This window comes from Electrophorus electricus, chromosome 4 (assembly GCF_013358815.1).
Source record: "Electrophorus electricus isolate fEleEle1 chromosome 4, fEleEle1.pri, whole genome shotgun sequence".
NCBI lineage: Eukaryota > Metazoa > Chordata > Actinopteri > Gymnotiformes > Gymnotidae > Electrophorus > Electrophorus electricus.
Window position 1 is genome coordinate 5,844,612 of NC_049538.1, and position 20,164 is coordinate 5,864,775.

At 44.8% G+C, this 20,164-nt stretch overlaps 3 protein-coding genes across 3 annotated transcripts; all 3 read right to left on the reverse strand.

Annotated features, from left to right (window-relative positions):
- Positions 1-1,489: 1,489 nt before the first annotated feature.
- On the reverse strand, positions 1,490-6,749 carry nr5a5 (nuclear receptor subfamily 5, group A, member 5). Its single transcript, XM_027017315.2, has 8 exons — positions 6,695-6,749; positions 6,200-6,448; positions 4,763-4,875; positions 4,458-4,599; positions 3,235-3,992; positions 2,767-2,886; positions 2,507-2,654; positions 1,490-2,057 (listed from the first exon to the last, which is right to left on the reverse strand). Exons 1-8 carry the CDS (start codon positions 6,747-6,749, stop codon positions 1,810-1,812), a joined length of 1,833 nt encoding a protein of 610 aa, XP_026873116.2. The 3' UTR covers positions 1,490-1,809.
- On the reverse strand, positions 6,450-8,888 carry soul5 (heme-binding protein soul5; the record flags this gene model as incomplete). The annotated part of the gene is made up of 3 exons (XM_035525087.1): positions 6,450-8,116; positions 8,205-8,390; positions 8,793-8,888. Coding segments are annotated over 3 exons (378 nt in total), but the record flags the coding sequence as incomplete, so codon positions are not given.
- A 2,116-nt stretch (positions 8,889-11,004) lies between these two features.
- shfl (shiftless antiviral inhibitor of ribosomal frameshifting) lies at positions 11,005-17,458 on the reverse strand. The gene is made up of 10 exons (XM_027017309.2): positions 17,191-17,458; positions 14,958-15,093; positions 14,785-14,834; positions 14,645-14,683; positions 14,429-14,479; positions 14,295-14,336; positions 13,969-14,124; positions 13,737-13,840; positions 13,223-13,374; positions 11,005-12,660 (listed from the first exon to the last, which is right to left on the reverse strand). The coding sequence occupies exons 1-10, from the start codon at positions 17,215-17,217 to the stop codon at positions 12,440-12,442; spliced, it is 978 nt and encodes a 325-aa protein (XP_026873110.1). The 5' UTR covers positions 17,218-17,458; the 3' UTR covers positions 11,005-12,439.
- Between the last annotated feature and the right edge of the window lie 2,706 nt (positions 17,459-20,164).

A 20,164-nucleotide genomic window follows, 5' to 3' on the forward strand; every position in this document is an offset into this window, starting at 1 on the left:
GCCCTACTTTACGTCAGCTACAGACATCTGGATGTGTGTGTGGGGGGGTGTTTTTGTTTTTGTTTTGTTTTGTTTTTTTTTAAAGCAGGCTACATTTTGAGGTATTTATCCGAGTAGATCCCAGACAAACCCGCGGGCCTCAGGGGAACTGGGTACTCCCTCGTTCTTGAGTTCCTAAAGAATTAATGGAACGAAAGTGTGACGCTTGATTTTGCATCAGTGTTTGAGGCGTTTCTATTCTCTTGAGCTGTAACTGGAAAAGAAATCAATGGGGGAAAACCATAATGACGTAATGTATGTCCTGATTGCTCTCATGCAGTCTCTACTTTTTTTTTTTTTTTTTGACAATGATTTGTATATATGGCAAAGAAAACGTTTAAAAGGTATCAATAGCCTTGGCTTCTGTGGCTTCAGAACGGGTGGGTGGGTGGGTGTGTGTGAAAGAGAAATGGAGTGCGCGATGGGGGAGCAAGAGAGTGAGTGAACGAAAAATAAGAATTTAAAAAAATAGTAATGAAATGAGGGTTTGAAAGTCTAACTAAACCCGATTTAATTCTTTCCCTTATCAGTGATAAAAAAGCCCCTGTGGGCAAATGCTAACATGATAGCTGGCAAGCTAACAAAGACCAGTAGTGATGGATGAAGGTTTGGGACTTGGCAGCGCCCCAAGCCTTGACAGTGATACTCAAGTCCATGTGTGATGGCCTTATACATTAGGGTGCCCTAGTGTGAGCACCCTGTCTTTCTTTACCCAGAGGGCAGTTGGTCTGTTTGTGAACATGAAACCTGTGTAAGCATGAGAAGAACTGATTCAGACTGCTGTCTCCTGGATCAGAGAGTTAACTGCTGCCCACTAATAAAGGGGTCATTCGCAGATCTGAAGTGACAATGTGAATATTTTTTGTATGGACAGACGTTGCGGTCTGAGAGAATAGGCAGGTTGTGTGTGTGTGTGTGTGTGTGTGTATGCGTGCATTTGTGTGTCTTGGTCCGTGTAGGAGATTATAGTTCTGAACGTTTTGATGGTTATGAAACTGGAATCTGTGCAATTCCCCTGAAGAATGTTATGTTGCGTTACGGTTTATTTATTGGTTAAGGACTGGCTGGAATTTTTTTGTCTCGATGGCTTGTTTCACATTTTATTATTTATGTTCTGGTGAGGTGGTGATTCACCCGTTCATTTCATACTTTAGTGGCACATTGAACATTTCGACTATATTGTTTAGTTTTTGTCACCGTGTCCATGTTGGCAGAATCATTCTTCCCTCCCTGATTGCTCAGAACTTCAGATCAGTCTGTGCGACTGGCTCTGAATAATGAAATAAAATGATTTTTAAATCCTGTTCATCATTAGTGTCTTCAGTTTTCAGTAGGAACCATTTCAGCTCAGATTTTTTTTGTCATTTTATTTTTCCTTTGAACGTTTATTTTAAATTTGAATTCCTTTCTTTTTTGTGCTCATAAGTTTTTGTTTTTTATGCTAAATAATTGTTGTCATTGAATGATAAATAGAAATGACTGATACATTGCATACACAGATCCACATTAATCTGAAGTACACGTGTTTCCTGGACATTGATCGTTAATGTGTCACCATCTAGTGTGAGTTTACTGACAGCGGAAGCCTTTAACAGCAGAAACACTCGCACTGCACCCAGAAATGCTTGGGGTTGCTGAGTCAAATCTGTCATCATTAATAACAAGGTGATGGGGTAGGGGTGGAATACAATTAAGCATTTTATTCACCGCTGTTTGTATTAGACATCCTGCAATGGAAGAGCTTTGTGGTTTGTATTTTCTACCAGTGGCTCAAGTGTGTTTGGTATGCAGCATCTCTGTGAGTAGGGAGTTGCAGGGCAGGTCACCCAGCAGGTGGCGCTGATACAGGTACTCCTCCACCTGCAGGCTGATGCTGCGCACCTCGGGGAGCCGGAGCAGCAGCTGGCCGAACTTGTCCGAGTGACCTGGGTGGGTGCGTGCCGTGTGCTCCATCAGAGCCCTGTTCACCCGCTCCTGTGTGCGCTCCACCTGCCGGCGATCCTGCACCAACTTCACATCTGTCTCTCACACACACACACACACACACACACACACACACACACACACACACACACACACACACAGAGACACATTAGAAATGTAGACAGAATGAGACTGAAGGAATATAAAACTGGGATTCTATCCTTGAATTCTATTGCCCCCCACATCTATTCCCATCATCATCATGAATGGATATCTCGAGCAGAGAAACCTGTAAAGGAACCCCAACACTGTACAGGTCTCCAGGATTGGGAGTAAAGGGTACTTGTGTAGAGAAAGGGGTGGAGATCTACCATGGTGCAGTTTAGCCCCAACACTGACACATGCAACTTTACACTTCAGATGAATCTGAAGGCCCTGATCCGCTGGTCCAGCGTGAGAGAAAATGGAGACCTATGGTCTCCGCCTGGCCCCAAAAACATGCCCGTGCAGTGCTGGTACGAGGTGTCGGGCAAACGCAACGCACCTGGGTTGAAAAGAACCAGGTACTTGAGACAGACAAACTCCGATCTGTCTAGCTGAAGGACTCTGAGCTTCGCCACGAGGTCCTGCGCCCTGGAGACGAGGTTGCTCAGCGTCGCTCCCGCCTGGGACAGCACCGTCGACACTGCAATCTGCCACAGGCAAAAGAGAGGAGGGTAACCTCCATAACTCTCCTCACTGCTTGTGTCTGAGAAATGGCAGCTGCCCTGGGGGCCTAAACAAACCCAGGTAATGGGGCATCACCTGTTGCCCGGTAACTAGGTAGATGCTACCATCTTTTCCATAAGCCACCTGCCGGCACAGGTGATCCAGGACCAGGAGCTCACTCCAGCAGCTCTGCAGAAGCACCATCTGATCCACTACCTGCCAGACAGAACGCACCATAACATACAGCAACGAGCCCAGGTACACTTTACCTTTTCTTTTTATTTTGCTTGCTGATGAATAACATTCAAAATGTCTAGGTTTGTCTAGGTTTAGTATTAAGATCATGTTTATGGAAAGACATGGGATTAGTTTTAGGTGAGAATGTTGCCAGGATTATGGCTAGGTTTAGATTTAGGATAAGCAGGATTGAGTTACAGTAACATTTCTACAGTAACATTCATATTTATACAATAACAATAGTTACAGTAATATTTAAACCCTCACTCCTGTGGTAGTACAGTATAACTGTTGGTGTTTTGTGTGCGCGAGCATGTGCTTTTCTACCTTGAGCTCCTTGAACAGTGCGCCGTTGCGTGCCCACTCCACCAGGCCAAACAGGGTCTGGTCGGCCATTTTGCACATGATGCTGAAGGTGTTGAGGCGGTCGTGTTTTCCGCGGCTGGCCTGCTCCCTGCGCAAACTGGCCACCACGCGCGCGCACACCTGCGCCTCGTCCGGCTCGCCCTGCAGGAGCTCACCCAGGAAGCAGCCAGAGTCATGCTGAAGGGGTGGGGTCAGCCCCGAGGCGGGCACGCGCGGGTAGATGGGCGTGAGCATGGATGTGGGCGTGTGCCTGGAGATGGGCGTGTTCACGGTGCTGGAGAGCACGTGCGGTGTGGCTGGCGTTGGCGGTGTTCCGCAGGCGGGGCTGTAGCTGAAAGGCACCTCCCTTTTCTCATGAGGGTAACCGTGGAAGCCGGGGTGGTACAGTCCAGCATAGGGGAGGGGCGGATCGGCCAGCGCTCTGTCTCTGACCATGCTGCAGTCCAGTGCCGCGGGGAGCTCTGATTGGCTGTTGCTGGGAGGAAGGTGCTGTGATTGGTGGAAGGGGTCAGGTCCAAGAGGTGCGGAGAAGGGGCTGGGCAGGAGGTGAAAGTCGTGCGGCAGGGCAGGTAAAGGACCCTGCACTGCTTCCAGTTTGATCCCGTAGAGCTCGGTGCTTGTCTGCTGGGATCCCCCCTTCTGCTGCTTCAGTTGCCTGTCCCGACGATAAAGGGGTCCGAGTTTGTTTCGTCCGCCTCTCATTCTGTCTGCACGCACAGCTGTTGACGTTTGAAGAAAGTAGTTTAAATCATACCACAACCCCTCGGCTAGGCCCAAAGCCCGCTCCATAGCTGCTCTGATGATCAGGCGCGCTTGCTAAATGTGGCCCCATAAAGGAACAACATGCAGCATATAAATTTTCCTCCTAGACGTTCTGTCAGAGTTGTCGCGTTGCTCACCGATAAATAACCCCTCTCTGGCTTTCAGGACGGTGTGTTTTTAGCCTGTTTTATCTACGCCATCAAAGTCTCCTGTTGCCCTTGTTTTATGAGTTCAAAGATACGTGAAACGAAGGCTGCCGCACACGTGTCTCTGATAGCCTAGCAGAATGATTCACCTCATGCTGGCACGCTCATCTCCGAGTCCCAGTGTGAAGGGCACAGGAGACTGCAATGGGAGGCTCATTTACTGACTCAGACTGAGTGGAGGGTCCACATGTGTGTATGCAGGAATGGAAGGCCTACCCTCTCTCCTCATGCCCACGGCCAGGCACTTCTGAAAGCGGCAGTACGGACAGCGCTTCCTCTGGGCCAGGTCCATGGGACAGCTCTGCCTCTCCGCACAGATGTAGCGCTTGTTATTCTGCACAGAGCGCTTGAAGAAGCCCTGAGGGGACATAGGGAGAGAGAGAGAGAGAGAGAGCGAGGGAGAGGGTGTGGCCCTCCCAGGGTTGGGGGTGGGAGGGCTTAAAACATTACAGGACTGTAACATTAATTCCATTAATAGTCCCTCAAAAAAAAGGGGGCGGGGGGTTGGTGGTCAGGCTTACCTTGCAGCTCTCACAGGTCAGCAGCCCATAGTGGTACCCTGACACTCGGTCCCCACATACAGGACAGACCTCCTCCTGCACACGAGGATCAGGGTCTCTCTTCAGTTCCACAGCTATGGGAGGTCAGAGGTTACAAAAACCATCTCGTTCACAGAATTCCATCAGGCACGGTAGAACAGGGCATATCACTTTAGTGAATGTCAAAGGCTTTTGTCACTGATTCACTGCTTCCAAATGTGTAAGTGGTCCCCGGACATTATCCGTGACAAAAGTCCAATCACTACAACACCCTGATTCCATGCCGGCTTCGCAGATGTTGTGGTTATAGTTATGTTTCATTTATCTATTAAATGGAGGATTTGGATTCCAAAGTGACCAGGCCTTCAACAAAAAAGAACCAAAGTAAAGCTAAATTTAAATTCAAAATATTAATGAATTAAAAATATATACCATACTGTGAAAAAGTCTTAGGCCCGCATTAGATTTAGCAATTGTATAATTACCACATATAATTATTTCTCAGTCTCTTAATAAGACTACACCCAGATAACACAGGAAATTCATATGCAGTATTAAAAACAGTTTCTGTAGGCTACAGTGACAGGTATTTAGTGTGACCTACCCTTACACTTGAACAATAGCAAGACAAGACAGCCTCAATCTAAAGAGATCTAAACTTTGGGAAATATTGAAAGAATCCTGGTCTAATATACCAGAAGATGGCTTCAGAAAACTTCAACTCCAAGAGAGTTGAAGATGTCCTCAACGCCAAGGGAGGTCACACTAAATACTATAAATAAATAAATACTGTATTAGGATATTAGTGATGTGTGGCCTTTTGCCTGTAGAAGCTAATTTGTTTCTGTGTGTTTTTTAATTTTTTTTTATTATGTCTACATATTTTCTGTTTGTATCTTAATAAAGAGACAGAAATAATTACGGTCATTAATAGTGCTAAAACAACAAATCTATTGGTGGCCTAAAACGTTTGCACAGTACTGTATAGAAATAATACAATATGCGAATAAGAGTATGTGGTCTTATACCAGCAGCGTAAGAACGGTAGTTCTGATATGCTGTAAAAGCCACCTCAGCTATAGCCTCACTTATCACTTACATTGAACTATAAACTGTAGTTTAATTATGCACTCTCCATGGTTTGCTTTAGTTCAGCTAGCAGAGAACAGCAAAAATAGTTCAGAACAAGCCGGAGAATGAACTAAATGGGATTGATGCGATTAGTAAATGACGGACTGAGCTTGTTACAAAACTGTACGTTTCATAGCAGCACATTTCATATCACAAATCATGCAAAGCTCTTTTCTGATCAATTACAGATTCGTTTTTAACACAACAGAAAGGAAGCGCTGGTTGCACCTCCCGAGCTCGCGAGCTGTGAGAGGAGCTGTGGTCGCTGTCGCGCGAGACGCCACTCACATGCTGACGGTCCCTCCAGGGGGACCACGTGCCCGGCCCTGTGCGGGGCCCCATCCTGGGGCTCGTTCATTGCCACGCGGAGAGGGTGAGCAGCGTGCTCCCGACCTGGCGCTCCGAGGCGGGGCAGTGCGTGCAGGTCCGGGCGAGCGATGCGGCGTGCGGCGAACACCGAACAGTTGGCGGTGTGCACGAGCCCCACCGCAGGACTTTGCCCCGCGGCCGAGTGCAATAAACATGCCTTTGGCACACCTGCGGAGAGCAGGCTCACGCATCCCCAGTCACAGGGGGAGGACCGGAGGATGACTAACTGGAGAAGACGCGTCCATTCCTCCGTCCGTATTTATGAGAATTTCGCTAAGATTTGTGAACTGAAAAGAATCACGACACTGAATTGCTCAGGAGACAGCAATATACACGATAATTCCGATTTTAGCGCATAAAATCATGTCCCCACAGACAGTGGCGCTCTGTAACTCCGGGACTCCGGTCATTCACCTGACTGCTTCCCCTTGGACTGAAAGCTTGTAATATGGTAGTTTATGTACACCATGGCGTACGTTTGTGCCGCTGTAGTAACATAACAATCAGAGTCCCCTGATTAAAACAGGGTGGAACATTGTGCTGGCGCATTCCCCGGTAATAAAACGAACACAGCAAGTAGCCAGTTGAGGTAACCTGGATTACAGGGGCTCTGGAGATAACACAGTTCAAGGGTGATAAGAGTCTCCTGAGTCAGATGATCTACACGATGAACAAAGCTCTAGCTATTCTGCCAGGTCGGATCACATCTGATGATGACCTTTATCAGAATCGGGAGAGCCCGTGTCCCATTACGCAGTATGCTTGCCGTTCGTAACCCGTATAAATGGCACGGGAATAGTGTAATGCACCGTGCAGTGCGTACGTTTATAGTGGTTTTCTTATTATGAAACGATTTTGGCTTCTTGCGCAACTTCTGTCATATTTATTTTACTGGAAACTTTACACATTGTAGCTGTCACTGTTTTAGATTCCCCCCCGGCTATCTCTATCCCACCTTGTGCCACACCATTTGCATTTGAAAGTACTGCTGCACACAATAACCGTGTGCTTGTACAGGACTTCTTGAACTTAGAACTTTGTGTTGGGCTGCAATATTTGGATGTAACGCAAGCATGTGCATGGAAAATAATGGTTAAATCGGAAGTGTCTTCACGCAACTTGACACAGGCGCACGCGCGCACACACAGACCCCTCAGTGCTCACGCGCTTTAGATCGGATAAGTTTCTCCTTTCTTAATATTTCATTATTATCAGTAACGAAGATGCTGCCTTGTTTGGTTATTGCGACCTCTGCTGGCATGGAACTATCAGGAAAATGCAGTTTGGTTGATACTAACCTATCATAATGTATTCATAAAGGTAAAATAAACATGGAAGATTTCCTTCATTTATTTTACATTTTTAAGCAAACGTTTTCAGCCTGGTATAGAAAACAACATTATTAAAACGAGTCTTTTAAAATCTACATGAGTCAGATACAGGAGTAACATAAAGACCTTTCAGTAAAAACCAAGCCACTAGTCAAAAGACTATTTACTTCAAAATGATTTAGTTCACAAGGGTTTTGATCATCGGCAAAAATGCAAAAGTAGGCAGATACGCCTCCAACATCCGAATGGGCCCCATCTGCTGTTCCTGAAACAGAAAACACAATACAAACCCAGAATCCCAGTTGAGTATGGCTGTGTAAACCTCTGCACACGGAAGACAGTAGATTTCTCTGTTGAGCGCATTTGTGTTGCTTCACCTTTGACCCTGTGCAGGGAGAGTGGAGAAGCATTAGCCAGATGCTGCACACACTGGCGTGCCGTGGACCACATACCACACCTCATTATGTCTGTTCGTCAGCTTCACCAGGCTGGAAACACACACACACACACACAACAAAGACGGAGTGAACAGCAGAAGCTTCTAGAATGACAGCAGAAAGGAGTGGACAAAGGAAAGGACCTGCTATAGTGTAGTAGTGGTAATCTTTGTGGTAGGTTGCCTGGACGCAGTTGAGCGCGTCCTTCAGGAAATAAGCCTGAATGCTGGATGTTGCTGACACCATCCAGCCACCGTACTGTTCAACATACACCCTCATATCCGGCAGGTCATCCAAGAACACCTGCAGCTCAGAGACGAAGCGTGCAAGTGAACTTGCGCACTAGGCAGGACTTGAACATATGCCATAATATGCAAGACTGGCATGCCACTGTCCTGTAAGCTGTCGATGGGTTTGGGGGCATGCTTCTGGTAGGCCAGGTGTAACGGAAAATTGACGACATAGATAGATTTGTTGAACTTGCTGAATTCACGTTCCACTTTAATGATGACCGGCGTTGTCATGTCAATGTTTACAACTACAAAAGTAAAAGAATTTTAGCAGTGATAAGTGTTTCTCTCTCTTTCTCACACACATGCTTCGTTTTCACCTCTGATGTAGTTGAGGCTTAACAGCCTCATAATGGCGGACCTTAAAAAAAAACAAAAAACAAAAACATAAGAAATAAAACAACCCACACATTGTCCTTTGTTGTGTAGAGGTGCGAAAGTGTTAGGGACTCACCTCATACTCATTTCCTTGACAGATCAGATCATAGAGCAAGCACTCTTTGGTCTCTGAGCAGAAGGAGCCAGGTTCAGTGGAGTTGCTGAGGAGAGATCACATCACATAATTTCTGGTTCACATTATCATTGTATTGGGATATTAGTGATGTGTGGCCTACTAATGATTTAGTATTGCTACACAAGGCTTTTTAAATACAATGTCTCAATGTTTCTGCTACATTTCCTGTATCTTTATACAGCAGATTTGTTGGTCCCCACTGCTCTACAGTAACCACTTTCTCACAATCACCTTTACTGTGTCCTTACACCACAACCGACCCTTCGCTTTCCAAAATCAGGTGAGATATAGTAGTGAAACCATAGGGAGAACATCTTCACGCAACTCTCTCAGTAAACTGGGACACAAAATGTTGCTCTTATCCAGTCCTGGCTTCTGCCATCACTGTTATCAGCACCACAGCTACTCCTGTGAACATGATCCTGCAAGAAATGTACCAAAGAACATGTTTAAATTCAAGCACCTGCATTTAAAATGAGATTTAAAGGTTATATTTAAAATGCATCAGTGCACTTTAATCAATTCCTAGCTTGAGGACTGCTATGATGAAAACTTTTAACATCAGGGCAAAAGAAAAATCCAACAACAACAAAAAAAGAAGAAGCCAAACCATTAACATTTTGTCGAAGAAAGTGAAAAGGTAAAGCGTCTGTGATGTAAAATCTCTCAGTCTGTTCTGGCTGAGGTGGTAGACAGGATCTCGTTGTGCTGAAGGTGTTATAAAGGTTCTCCAGGACACACCCTGTGGCCACTTTGTTGTGGCCTGTTAGGGTTTTTATATATTTTTTTTGCTTCTAAGCAAACTCGTTGGAGAAAGTCATCTGAATGTGAATTTATGTATTCGTCATTGTTTTCTTGTTTTGTGGCTTTAAACTAAGAATCCAATTAGTTATTTGTTGACAAACTGATGTATATTTGCTTAAAAAAGTAATTTGCAGAGTCATTTTGGAAAAATAGTAATCTAAGCTATTTAGGCTATAGTTCTGATCTGCCCTGTCTGGAATTCACCTGCTCTAACCCAAAATACATTTAATACACAGCAGTCCATATCTGCTATAATAAAAAGGTGTTTCTCTCCATGTGAATGTCTCTTACATTTCTTTACATAAATCTGCACAAAAATGAGCCACACTGGGGAAACCGTTATCTAATACTGAACCTCTATGAAGGCTCACGATTCACTTCGCCTTCGCTGCTGCCAAATTATAATCCCACCTGTTCTAGTTATCGTGACCCCGTGCTGTACTGTGGCAATACAAGCCTCCTTGTAACATGACCATTAAAAGTCAAGTCCTAGAAGATGGATGTCACTGATCTCTACCGAAGATCTCTCCTGTTCAGCTGGGAGGGTAGGGGAGCTGTGTTTAGTCTCCCTCTGTGTCGTCTAGGCTTGTGTGTGTCACCATTCTGAATCCGAACGGAAAAATGCTGGAAGGGGCACTGAATGGTCAGGTCCCCGGAGAAGCTCTGTTCCACAGTGGGAAAATGACAGCAGATCCTCCAGAACAGGAACTCGACTACTAATCAGGTTGCCAGTTGGGCCCCTGAGCAAAGCCATTAACCCTCAATTGCTGAAACTGTACTCAGTCAAAGTTGTAAATCGCTTTGGATAAAAGTGTCAGGTAAATGCTGCAAATGTAACAGCATACAAACTGTTGTGTTTCTGTGCAACACAGAACGGGTTTGTGGTTTTGTGCATTGCACCTAAGCCACACCTTTCACGTGTCTCCCTGGGGTCTGGGATTGAGCTACTCCATCACATATGTACAGTAGCCTATATATACTGTGATCAATAGTCCTCTTTTCACAGCAACGGTATCGAATTCTGGTCGTTACTGCTGTAGGAGACCCTATGAGAAGAGTTTCCCAATATCGACAATATCCATTACATGTTGTTCTCACACATTTACTATTCATAACTGTAAGTCGCTTTGGATAAGTGTTAGCTAAATGCCATAAATGTATTAGTGTGATTTTAGACCTGTGGTGTAGGGCTGGAGGTATGTTTGAAAACCCACACCTTTTTTGACTGTTGTTTATTTGTCAGACACAATCATGGTGGCTGCTGATGGTCTGTTTTTGGGTTTTGTGGATTTTTTTTGCTTGATGCACTCATGCAAAACTCTCTTCAAGACAGACTACACAAGGTTTGTAGGATTTAGGATTTGGTCTTTATTGTTGAGAAGTCCTTTTAAAACAAAGGCAGACTCCAGAACTCACAATTGCGAGCTCTTGGTGCACCCTCTTCAGAGATCTGGCCAAATCCTGCTGCATACGAGACATGGGTAAATAAAGAATGCTAGTAGGTCAAGAGAACAGCAAATTGTAAGTTCAGTGGCATGTGGCAAGCTGCTATCTTTGGAAGTCTATACCTGAGAGCAACTGACACTCAGCACTTTGAAAAATAATCTTAAAATGTCTTAACCGATATTCTCATTTTATTAAGAAAACTCAGTGTGTTTAAGGAGCCATAACTTACAAAAAAAATTAATCGCATTTTGTGCCATTGTGTGAGATTGTCACTTATAACATTGTAACCTTAAAACGCTTTAGGTTTCATCTGCGTGTTCTACGATATTGGTTTACATCAGTGCAGAATAACCATGGAATTACAACTGTAGACACAAAGTGTCTGAAAAGTAAACCCAGCTGCCCACAAAACCCCCCGCCCCCCCCCAAAAAAACAAACCAAGCCAGGCGAGATATTACAAAGAAACCACAACAAATGATACAGCCCTGCATACTTCTAACATTCTCCACCTTTATTGCCACCAGTCCGTATATATACCCACAGGCCGCTAGCATCATAGCACAGGGCCCTAACTAGCGGAAACTGTCTGAAATTCTGTCTCTAGTCTGATCAAGCAGGGACGTTAGGCCGCTGTCCCAGGGAAACCCCGCTGAAAAGCTGTGTCGGCGTCCTTGCGTCCGCCTCACCACAGTGCTGTGAAGTGAATATATATGAAGCATGTATAAAAGAACCTCACTGCAGAATTTAAGTGCATGGCTGAAAAGAAAGGAGAGATATATAGAGATTATGACTATGCGTGTGAGCCGACACAGGGATACAGTTCAGTTTTGTGTTATTTAAGTTGTGGTGATTTTGTACTGGAGGTTTTGAGCGTTGCACTTCGCGTGGTCTTAAGAGTGTGTGAGACGTCGTTTTCCTCGGACTTCGTGAACTGTTCTTCCTTTAACTAAACTGACCAAAAATAGATTTAGAGGATATACATGAACTGAACAGTTTACAAAAACAGAGAATATCAGTGTGGCTACCCAATTAGAAGCATACTGAATTATCCATAGTGGCATGAACCCTTACTTGTGTTTGGCCACAGGGATGCAAAGATGTAAACTAAAGGTTACATGATGTTACTGTTACGAGTCTTTTATAGAATGACAGCGAATATTTACAATAGAAGGCTCTAAATATGCTCCAGATTCCTGAATTGCTAGGGAAGATCACTGCGTCCCCAGAACTCAGTGGCACACGCACACGTACTGAGAATCGGATTGTAAACGCACAGCTTCAGGGTTAAGCCAGTCTTCTCGCTGACATCCCTGTCGGTGGGTTGGCGGCGACCCCTTCAGCCGCTGCCATCTGAGTCAAAGTCGCTTTCCTCCTCCTGCTCGCCGATGTCCTCCAGGATGAGGTCGAAGAGCTGCTCAACGAGGCTGCCCTGGCTCACGCACGTGTCCACCGTGGAGCCGCTGCTGATGTGGGCTTCGCTGGGATTCACCACGCGAGGCTTCCTGTTCCTCTGCCTGCTGTGTGGGTGGACGCATTCTGTGCCAGGCACGTAGCGCTCTGGTGTGCACACACACACACACACACACACACACACACACACACAAACAAACATTCTGTTAGGTAGAGCAATATCACACGTCCTCTTGATTCGAACCTGTTATTTATTGGAAACACCAGAGACTTATCTGTCGTTATGCAAGAGTTGTGTTAGCCAACCTTCAACCATGGTCAGGTTCCACACCACTGTGTGGAAATTTGATATTTCCACTGAACATTTTTGAGTGCTAGATCACGTTCATCTCCATAGTGACACTGATATGTGTAAAAGGTCATGTAAAACTGCTGTGCTTGTCATTTTCTTATCGGTACACGATTCCCTGCTATGCCCGTCCCATGCTGTCCCATGTTCAGAAAGAAACCAGTAACGAACACAGATGAGTGTCTGACCAATAACAGCAACAGATGGGATAGTCTCTACACCTCAAAAAGCACCCAGAAGACAGCTTCATCTATGAAAAGATTCATTTCTCTAAGGTGACTTGTACTCTTTGGTGTTCTATTAAACTGCCTAAATTTCTGTGTTGCTGCCATCTAGTGGTTGCCAGCAGTGCTGCATTACCCTGTCTGTTGTAGCAGTCCTCGGCCAGGCAGCTGTGCTGGTGCCTTCCTCTACGCCCTGCGTTCCCCCGCCGCGGAGGCAGGATTTGGGATGGGAGTATGATTGCCCGGCAGCCGTAGCAGGGAGAGCCTAGGTCCATTCTTCCGAAGCCCCTGGAAGAAGACACAAATCACTCGAGGCGAGACTAGGATCTGGCATTGCGTTTAACCACAGGGAATTACCGGCCAGGGCCTGTATGTAGAAACTGGGAATCACGCTTGAGACTTCGGAGTAAGCATCACACCAGGCAAGATCACCAGTGTGGATGGGGTCATCTGAACAACGCAGGACTGGCTGCATTCCCGGGAGTGCAAGTGCATCACAGGGTTGAGAGCTGTCTCTCCTTTACAGCCCTGAGTCAGCTCAACACCGAACCCCCGACACCCGTGCATCAGAACAGGCCAAACCTTCAACTCTAGTGGTGGATTTCCGACAGTCCACCTGCAGGTGTTATGTCAACCCCCGTGGTGCTTACTTGAACGAGCGAGCGCAGTTCGGGCAGAAGAACTCAGCGATGCCCCACATCTTGTCTGGTGGCACGGGGTCGTATCTCTTCTTGCACCGACGACAGCGCGACACCTGGGGAAGACCACAGCTCACACGCTGACCGACGCGCTACACGTGCTAGGCACACTGGGGTCTGAATTCGGCGCTTTCCCATACAGACTGCCGTCAGTCGGATGGCGTGACGTGTGGTGCGCCCGTACCCTCTTCCTCTGCGGCACCTGTCGCCACCAGTCCTGGTCGCACTGCTGACAGGCAAACTGGTGAATGGCGGAAGGGATCTCGTCCTTCTGCGCCTGGTCAAACATGCGCTTGTTCTTCTCGGTCAGAGGCAGCACGCGGAGGTTCTGGCCGAGCTCCTGCGCACGCACACCAGCTTAAACATGACAGCTCTGTACGTTTGCATTCTGAGGTCAAAGGTGCGGTGACCTTGTAAGATCACATCCTTTCACAAAGCTGCAAAGGTTCTTTGTGGTATTTATGTATATTTATAAAGGTACAGGACAGAAGAGGGTTTGGGGTGACTGACCTGTATGTCCCTGTCGTTCTTTGGGTCTTTGTTTGTTTTAGGCTGGAGAGAGATTACAGGTCAGTTCAGTACAAGGGCTTCTGCTGTTTAATTGGGCAACGTTACTCAGAGCAGAGGGTCGGCTCGTCACTTACTTTCCGACGAGAGTCCCCATCGCTTTTCGATGGCTGCTTTTCCTTATTGTCCTGCAACACGAGGTTTCATTATTCAGTCTCCTGGGTGATCACAAAACAGGCACTGCATCTGCGGCATTCCGTATGTGTCCAGTGCCGGGGGGGGTAAAGCTTTACATGTGTGGACCGTACCTAATGTGTACCTGTATGTGTTCAGTGCCCGGGGGGGTACTGTACCTGTTCTCTGTCCTCAGCTTGCAGTTTCTGAACCACATTCTGTGAGCAAGCAGAATATCCGCTTAGTTTCACTCAGGCAAAGTGCGCATGCCATAACAACGATAAGCACAGAGTCATCAACCAAATGAGGAGGACCTTACCTTCACCACTGGGTCGTTTTCCAGATGCCATTTGTCATCATCGTCCAGTTCTGCATATGAGACAACTCATAAGGAAAGTACGTAATGTAATATAACGAAAGGTGTTAAAGTTTGGTTTAGAGTTTAAGTCGTCTAGAAATGGTGCCACTGTTTAGGAGTGACTTTCCTTTTACCTCTGTCTTTCATCAGGACAATTTCTGTGGCGACCATCCGGTGGTCGTTGCTATAGCGTCGCATGAGCAAAGTTGCCTTGTCGATGGGAATCTTGCCATGGAACCTTTCTCTCAGCTGCCTGACGCTTTTTTCCAGCTGAGGCAGCAGAACAACAAGCACAGCGTGTTTGGACGGGGCACAGCACAAGCTCTCCCACAGCAACGGTACTCACACCCTAAAGGCCAGCTAGACGCAAAGGTCCAAACCAGCCTGCCGCGTTGCAATGTGGTCAGTGGAAGGCATCCTGGAAGGCATTCTATTTGCATTCGTATTCGTACATATTATGAAAATTCTCATGGGGAATGTTGCCTTGAACAAAACCAACAGCAACAAAAAAAACCTTAAAACTTAAATGGGAAAGTTTTTATTGAAGTTAACGCCAACAGGTGACCACACGGTTCCCAGGGTAGAGAGATAGAAGACTGTGTTCTTGTGTTCAGAGGTGAAGATCTCAGTATCCATAAACCCATCATCAGAATCTGTGCTGAGAATGTGACTGGTAGTGTATAAGCAATTAGATCTGTCATTTGTGCCATGTGTCATTCTTCCGCATCAGGGTGAGAATACGAAACAAGATTGTTGTGTTATGAAAAGTTGCACATTAACAGTTTACAGCCCATAAATATTTAGAATAGTTGTTACTAAAAATTGGTAACAAAAAAATATCCTGTTGTGATCGTACACAGGCCTTACAGAAGCGAGTAGACTGTTGTTATGGTCACACAGTGCCAGGTGCTCAAGTTTCTATTTTCATATCTGCTCAGAAACACACAATAGACCTATTCATGCATGTAGCTACACTGACAAATATATGTTGAATGATGCCTTTAATACCGAATGCCACTTTTATCTGAAATGTCCATCTCTACTAATTACAATCCTAATTATCTGAAGTAAGTGTAGAAGCAGAAATAAATTCATAATATGCATCATAAAAATGTTCACTTTTAACAAATTCTTAAAATATGTACAGGAATTTGTGTGTTTCCCCTTGTATTGGAAAATAATAACAACCACAATGCTTACAGCGGTACAGATATCAAAACCAAACCTTATATATTTATGTATCACCAATCGCATCCATATATGTCCCTCACAACGTTTTGTTCGTGATAATTACCTCTGTATAAGCATATGCACAGGATACCTAAACACACCTACACATCACCACCTCGGTTGTACTAACATATATATAAAGTAATATACAAGGAGCTTGTGAACACTTTTAATACTACGTCCTATCCACTAGCCAGCTACTTAAAGTATAATAATTACACTGGCTTATACAGATTTGATCGCAGCGAGGCAATGACACCGAACGTCGCTGTGACCAGCGCGCGGCCAAAGCGGGGTCGCCCTTCAGTCCGTCTTACCAGTAGAGGACAAAGTTTGATTAAGTTTGTCTTTTTTAGAACCAATAAGAGCGGCACACGTTAACAAACAAACAAACAAACAGCAACCCCCCTCCCCATGTTTATTCAGCTTACGAGTAGCATGTCACTGAAAGTTTAATGTAGCTAACATAGCTACAACATGCTGGTTAAACGTGTGTACATTGGACTTTTGTGGTAATGAGTAATACAAATTGACATACAGCAGGCATTGATTATTTGAGTTAGGCTCAAGATCAAGATAGGACAGGTTATAGCATTGTAGTAGCTTACATGTGCTAAAGTTGTATTTAGTCAATACTACAGACTACGAAGATGTTTTGTCAAAAAGGGTTCACTTTTTGTGCGTACATGGTAATTGAAACATTTGAAAATTGCGTGCCATGCCATGCTTTTCTGTTTTTGAGACATGCTCTCTCTCCATTAATATAGCTTAGTTAGGATCCTGCTTTGTAGAACTTGACATCATTTGGATGTTGCCAAGATAACCGCGTGAACAAATCTACATTTAAGAACTTTGTTCAGGCCTACTATCTTATCCATCGAGAATGAACTCTATAAGGATTAAATGCAGAAATAAGTATTTCGAAATAAGCTTGTGCAAACACCAGGAATCTACTCTTAAACATGTTTCAATAGCCTAGCTAGCTAGCTAGCTAACTTTTGCAAACTACTGTCAATGTTCAAATAACACGCATTTCGCCCCACCACTTTTGAAGGTGTGGTGCCACCTCTACCTGTTGCATATGTTCTGCCAAAGTAATTGAAGTACGAACTATTTTTAAAACAGTCTTTAGCCTACCTCCACTTCTTCTTGACAGCGACTCATTTCCTTGGGACTTTTAAAGTTATTTCAACATAGATGCGTCATAAATTCACCCAGAAATGGTCTTCATCTCCGTTTTCCTGGCATAGCGCTGAACGTTTTGGTTCCGGAAGTAATAATCGCATTTAAAGTCACCATAGAGAATTTGTTTTTTTAACCATACAGTTTTAACCAGCCAAAAACAGACTTACTATGTGCCACGAGGTTCTGAGACGTTAGTATTTAACACTGCTGGTCATAATTCAGTTTGGTTTCAGTTTCAAATCGCCTTTTATTCTCCCGTTCCGCGCAAATAAATACAATACCCATAGTCCTACAGCACGTTTCCATGGAAACAGCTGGTTTAGAACCTCATAGACTAGCAGCAGTATACCAGATCCAGCATACGTCTCTGAACTTACTCCAGCAGTTTCATTGACGGATATGTGCTTTTCAGAGAAGAAAAGAGTGTTAGGATGGGTGAATATCACTGGAGTGTAGTGGAGTGTAGTTTATTGGTTCTCTCAGGGCAAGTATGAAAGACAAGACGTACAGGATTGTGGTGATTTCTATCAAAACTAGCTATGCTAGGGAGCTAGCTGTCATCGTGTCATCCTGACCAGCTAGACAATAATGTATAAAATATACTATTTTATAACATTAAAAATGACAACCTAGTTTAAAATGCAGATAGCTAACATTTAATATTTTGTATAGGAAATGACAGGATATCTTAAACAATAACGAGAACGTGCATCAAAAATAATAAAGATGTTGTATAGTGTATATGTGTGGTATCTGGAAAAGAGAAGTAGTGGTAAAAAAAAAAGTTTGAAGTAAAGTAAATGTAATATGTAGTTGATTTAAAAAAAAAACAAAAAAAAAACATGCTCCCTTTTGGTCCCATAGACTTGGTCTACATTATGCTCCCCGTGCAGTCTACGCATACATAGTAAGCATACATTTGAAAGTACATTCGTGTTTTTCCGCTGGGACCGCTTTAACGGCCGGAAAGTACCTGGTTGGCCGCATTGCTTTGTGGGACTCGTTTTTCATCAGCTCTTTTCAAATGTTACGGAAAACGTGGACGGTTACTGCGGCTCGATGCACTCACTCAAGTTCACTTTCAGTTTTCATACAGAAAGTTGTTTCGGTAAACTACCAGCAGATGTCGCCATAGACTGCTGAAACATACACTGACCTCTAGGCCTATTACTGGAGGCATCTGTCTTACATGTTAAACTACCCAAGAAAAAATCCCCTCAGTTGCCCTCTTTGGAGTTTTACTTTAGAATTATTATTTAAATGTTTTGGGTAATTGTTTCTGAGGAATGCACAATTACGATTCTCAAGAACTTCAAGACTGCTTTGAGCCACGCCAGTCTCCACACCGCTCAGGATTGTCACGTTTTTTAAATTTGAGATGCATTCATACATTAACAAATCTGACATGTGTATACACAATACAACAAACCTGGGCATGATATATAGATAATTACAAATTCATCCAACAAGTACATAGTCATTTTATCTTTCTTAATCATGGGAAAGTTTAAATAACCAATGAAATTAAGAAAGACTGTTGAACCGGGGATTAACCAGTGATTTACCTAGTATCAAGAATAAATCAGTTATATATATTTAATTTCTAGGCGTATTATTTTAATGAAACTGTAGTAACACAGCTTACATATCTAAAATTTTCTGTCCTCGGTCCAATTCTGGAAAAGTTATCCCCCCATCCTCGTGTGTGGAGTAGTAACTGAAAACAACTGAAATGCGGTACTCAAACGTCAACTCTGGTGGGTGCTTGCTCGAGTCTGCATAGGAGTAGGAATTAAAAGGTGCAGTTGTAACTGCGGGGCATGATGCTTGCAAATTTGATCATAGGCCCAGCCATAGGCCAGTGTTTTGAAAAAGTTGTAAACCTGTGAAATAAAAATTGAAGGTAATTTCACAAACAAGATCCCTCAATATGTGTGGTAGAGCATACAGACCACCAGAATACCAAAAGAGTCACCTCATGATACCACCTCCCACATGCTCGGAACACCTTCTGTGCCAGTTTTGAAGCATCCAACATGGAAGCAGCAGTGAGGATCACACCTCCTGCTTGTGACAATGTACTGTCTGTGTATGTAGCTGATGTGAGGAAGAACCTACGGGGAGTGTGGGCATTTCGAGTCGTGCACACCAGGAGCGGGCCTAGCTGCAAGCTGACGTCTTTAGGGACAGCTTCAACAATTCCCTGGCTTTTGTCTTGCTTCAAAACAACAGCTAACATCCCAGTGATGAAAAAGTCCTCAGGCACGTGCCTCAGTGACTATTGCCACATTGCGCTTGCCAAAATTGTCATGAAGCACTTCGTGCAGCTGGTCATGGCTCACATGAAGGACTTCACTCCACCAACACTGGAGCCCCACCGATATGCTTTGCATGCATGTCTGCATAACGTCTGGCATCCCCCTGGCCCTGTCTCACGTAGACAATAAGGACACTTACATCAGAATGCTGTTCCGAGACTTCAGTGGAGCGTTTGGCACAATCACTCCCCAGAAGCCAGTAAGCAAACTCCACTCACCTGGACTGAGAAAATACACAACAGGTGGTCCAGCTTCTTCAGGCGAACACCGGACCCCCCGCGACCGCGTGCCGAGTCATCCTGTACACCCACAGCTAAAACAAGTTATTAAATTCGCTGATGACACCACGGATGTGGAACTGGTCACCTGCAACGAGGAGACTGAGGTGAGTGAGGTGAGGTAGCTGGGGTCCTGATGCAAACACAATCTCTAAATGTAAGTAAAACAAATGAGATGAGTGTGGACTTCTCACTCCTCTGCACAACAGAGTGATAACAGTGCACAGCGTCAAATTCCTAGGACTGCACATCCCTAACGGCCTTCTGTGGCCCTTAACCCCTGCGTCGTTAGGGAAGAAAGCTCAACGGTGCCCCTGCTCCCTAAGGAGA

Coding starts and splice junctions, on each gene's coding strand:
- nr5a5 (XM_027017315.2), bottom strand. CDS start 6,749: ATGGTGTACATAAACTACCATATTACAAGCTTTCAGTCCAAGGGGAAG. Junction 4,600..4,762: donor TGACCTGTGAGAGCTGCAAG/GTAAGCCTGACC, acceptor ATGTCCCCTCAG/GGCTTCTTCAAGCGCTCTGT. Junction 2,655..2,766: donor ACCTAGTTACCGGGCAACAG/GTGATGCCCCAT, acceptor TGCCTGTGGCAG/ATTGCAGTGTCGACGGTGCT.
- shfl (XM_027017309.2), bottom strand. CDS start 17,217: ATGAGTCGCTGTCAAGAAGAAGTGGAG. Junction 14,480..14,644: donor AAGCTGAGGACAGAGAACAG/GTACAGTACCCC, acceptor CTCGTGTTGCAG/GACAATAAGGAAAAGCAGCC. Junction 14,337..14,428: donor ATGGGGACTCTCGTCGGAAA/GTAAGTGACGAG, acceptor ATCTCTCTCCAG/CCTAAAACAAACAAAGACCC.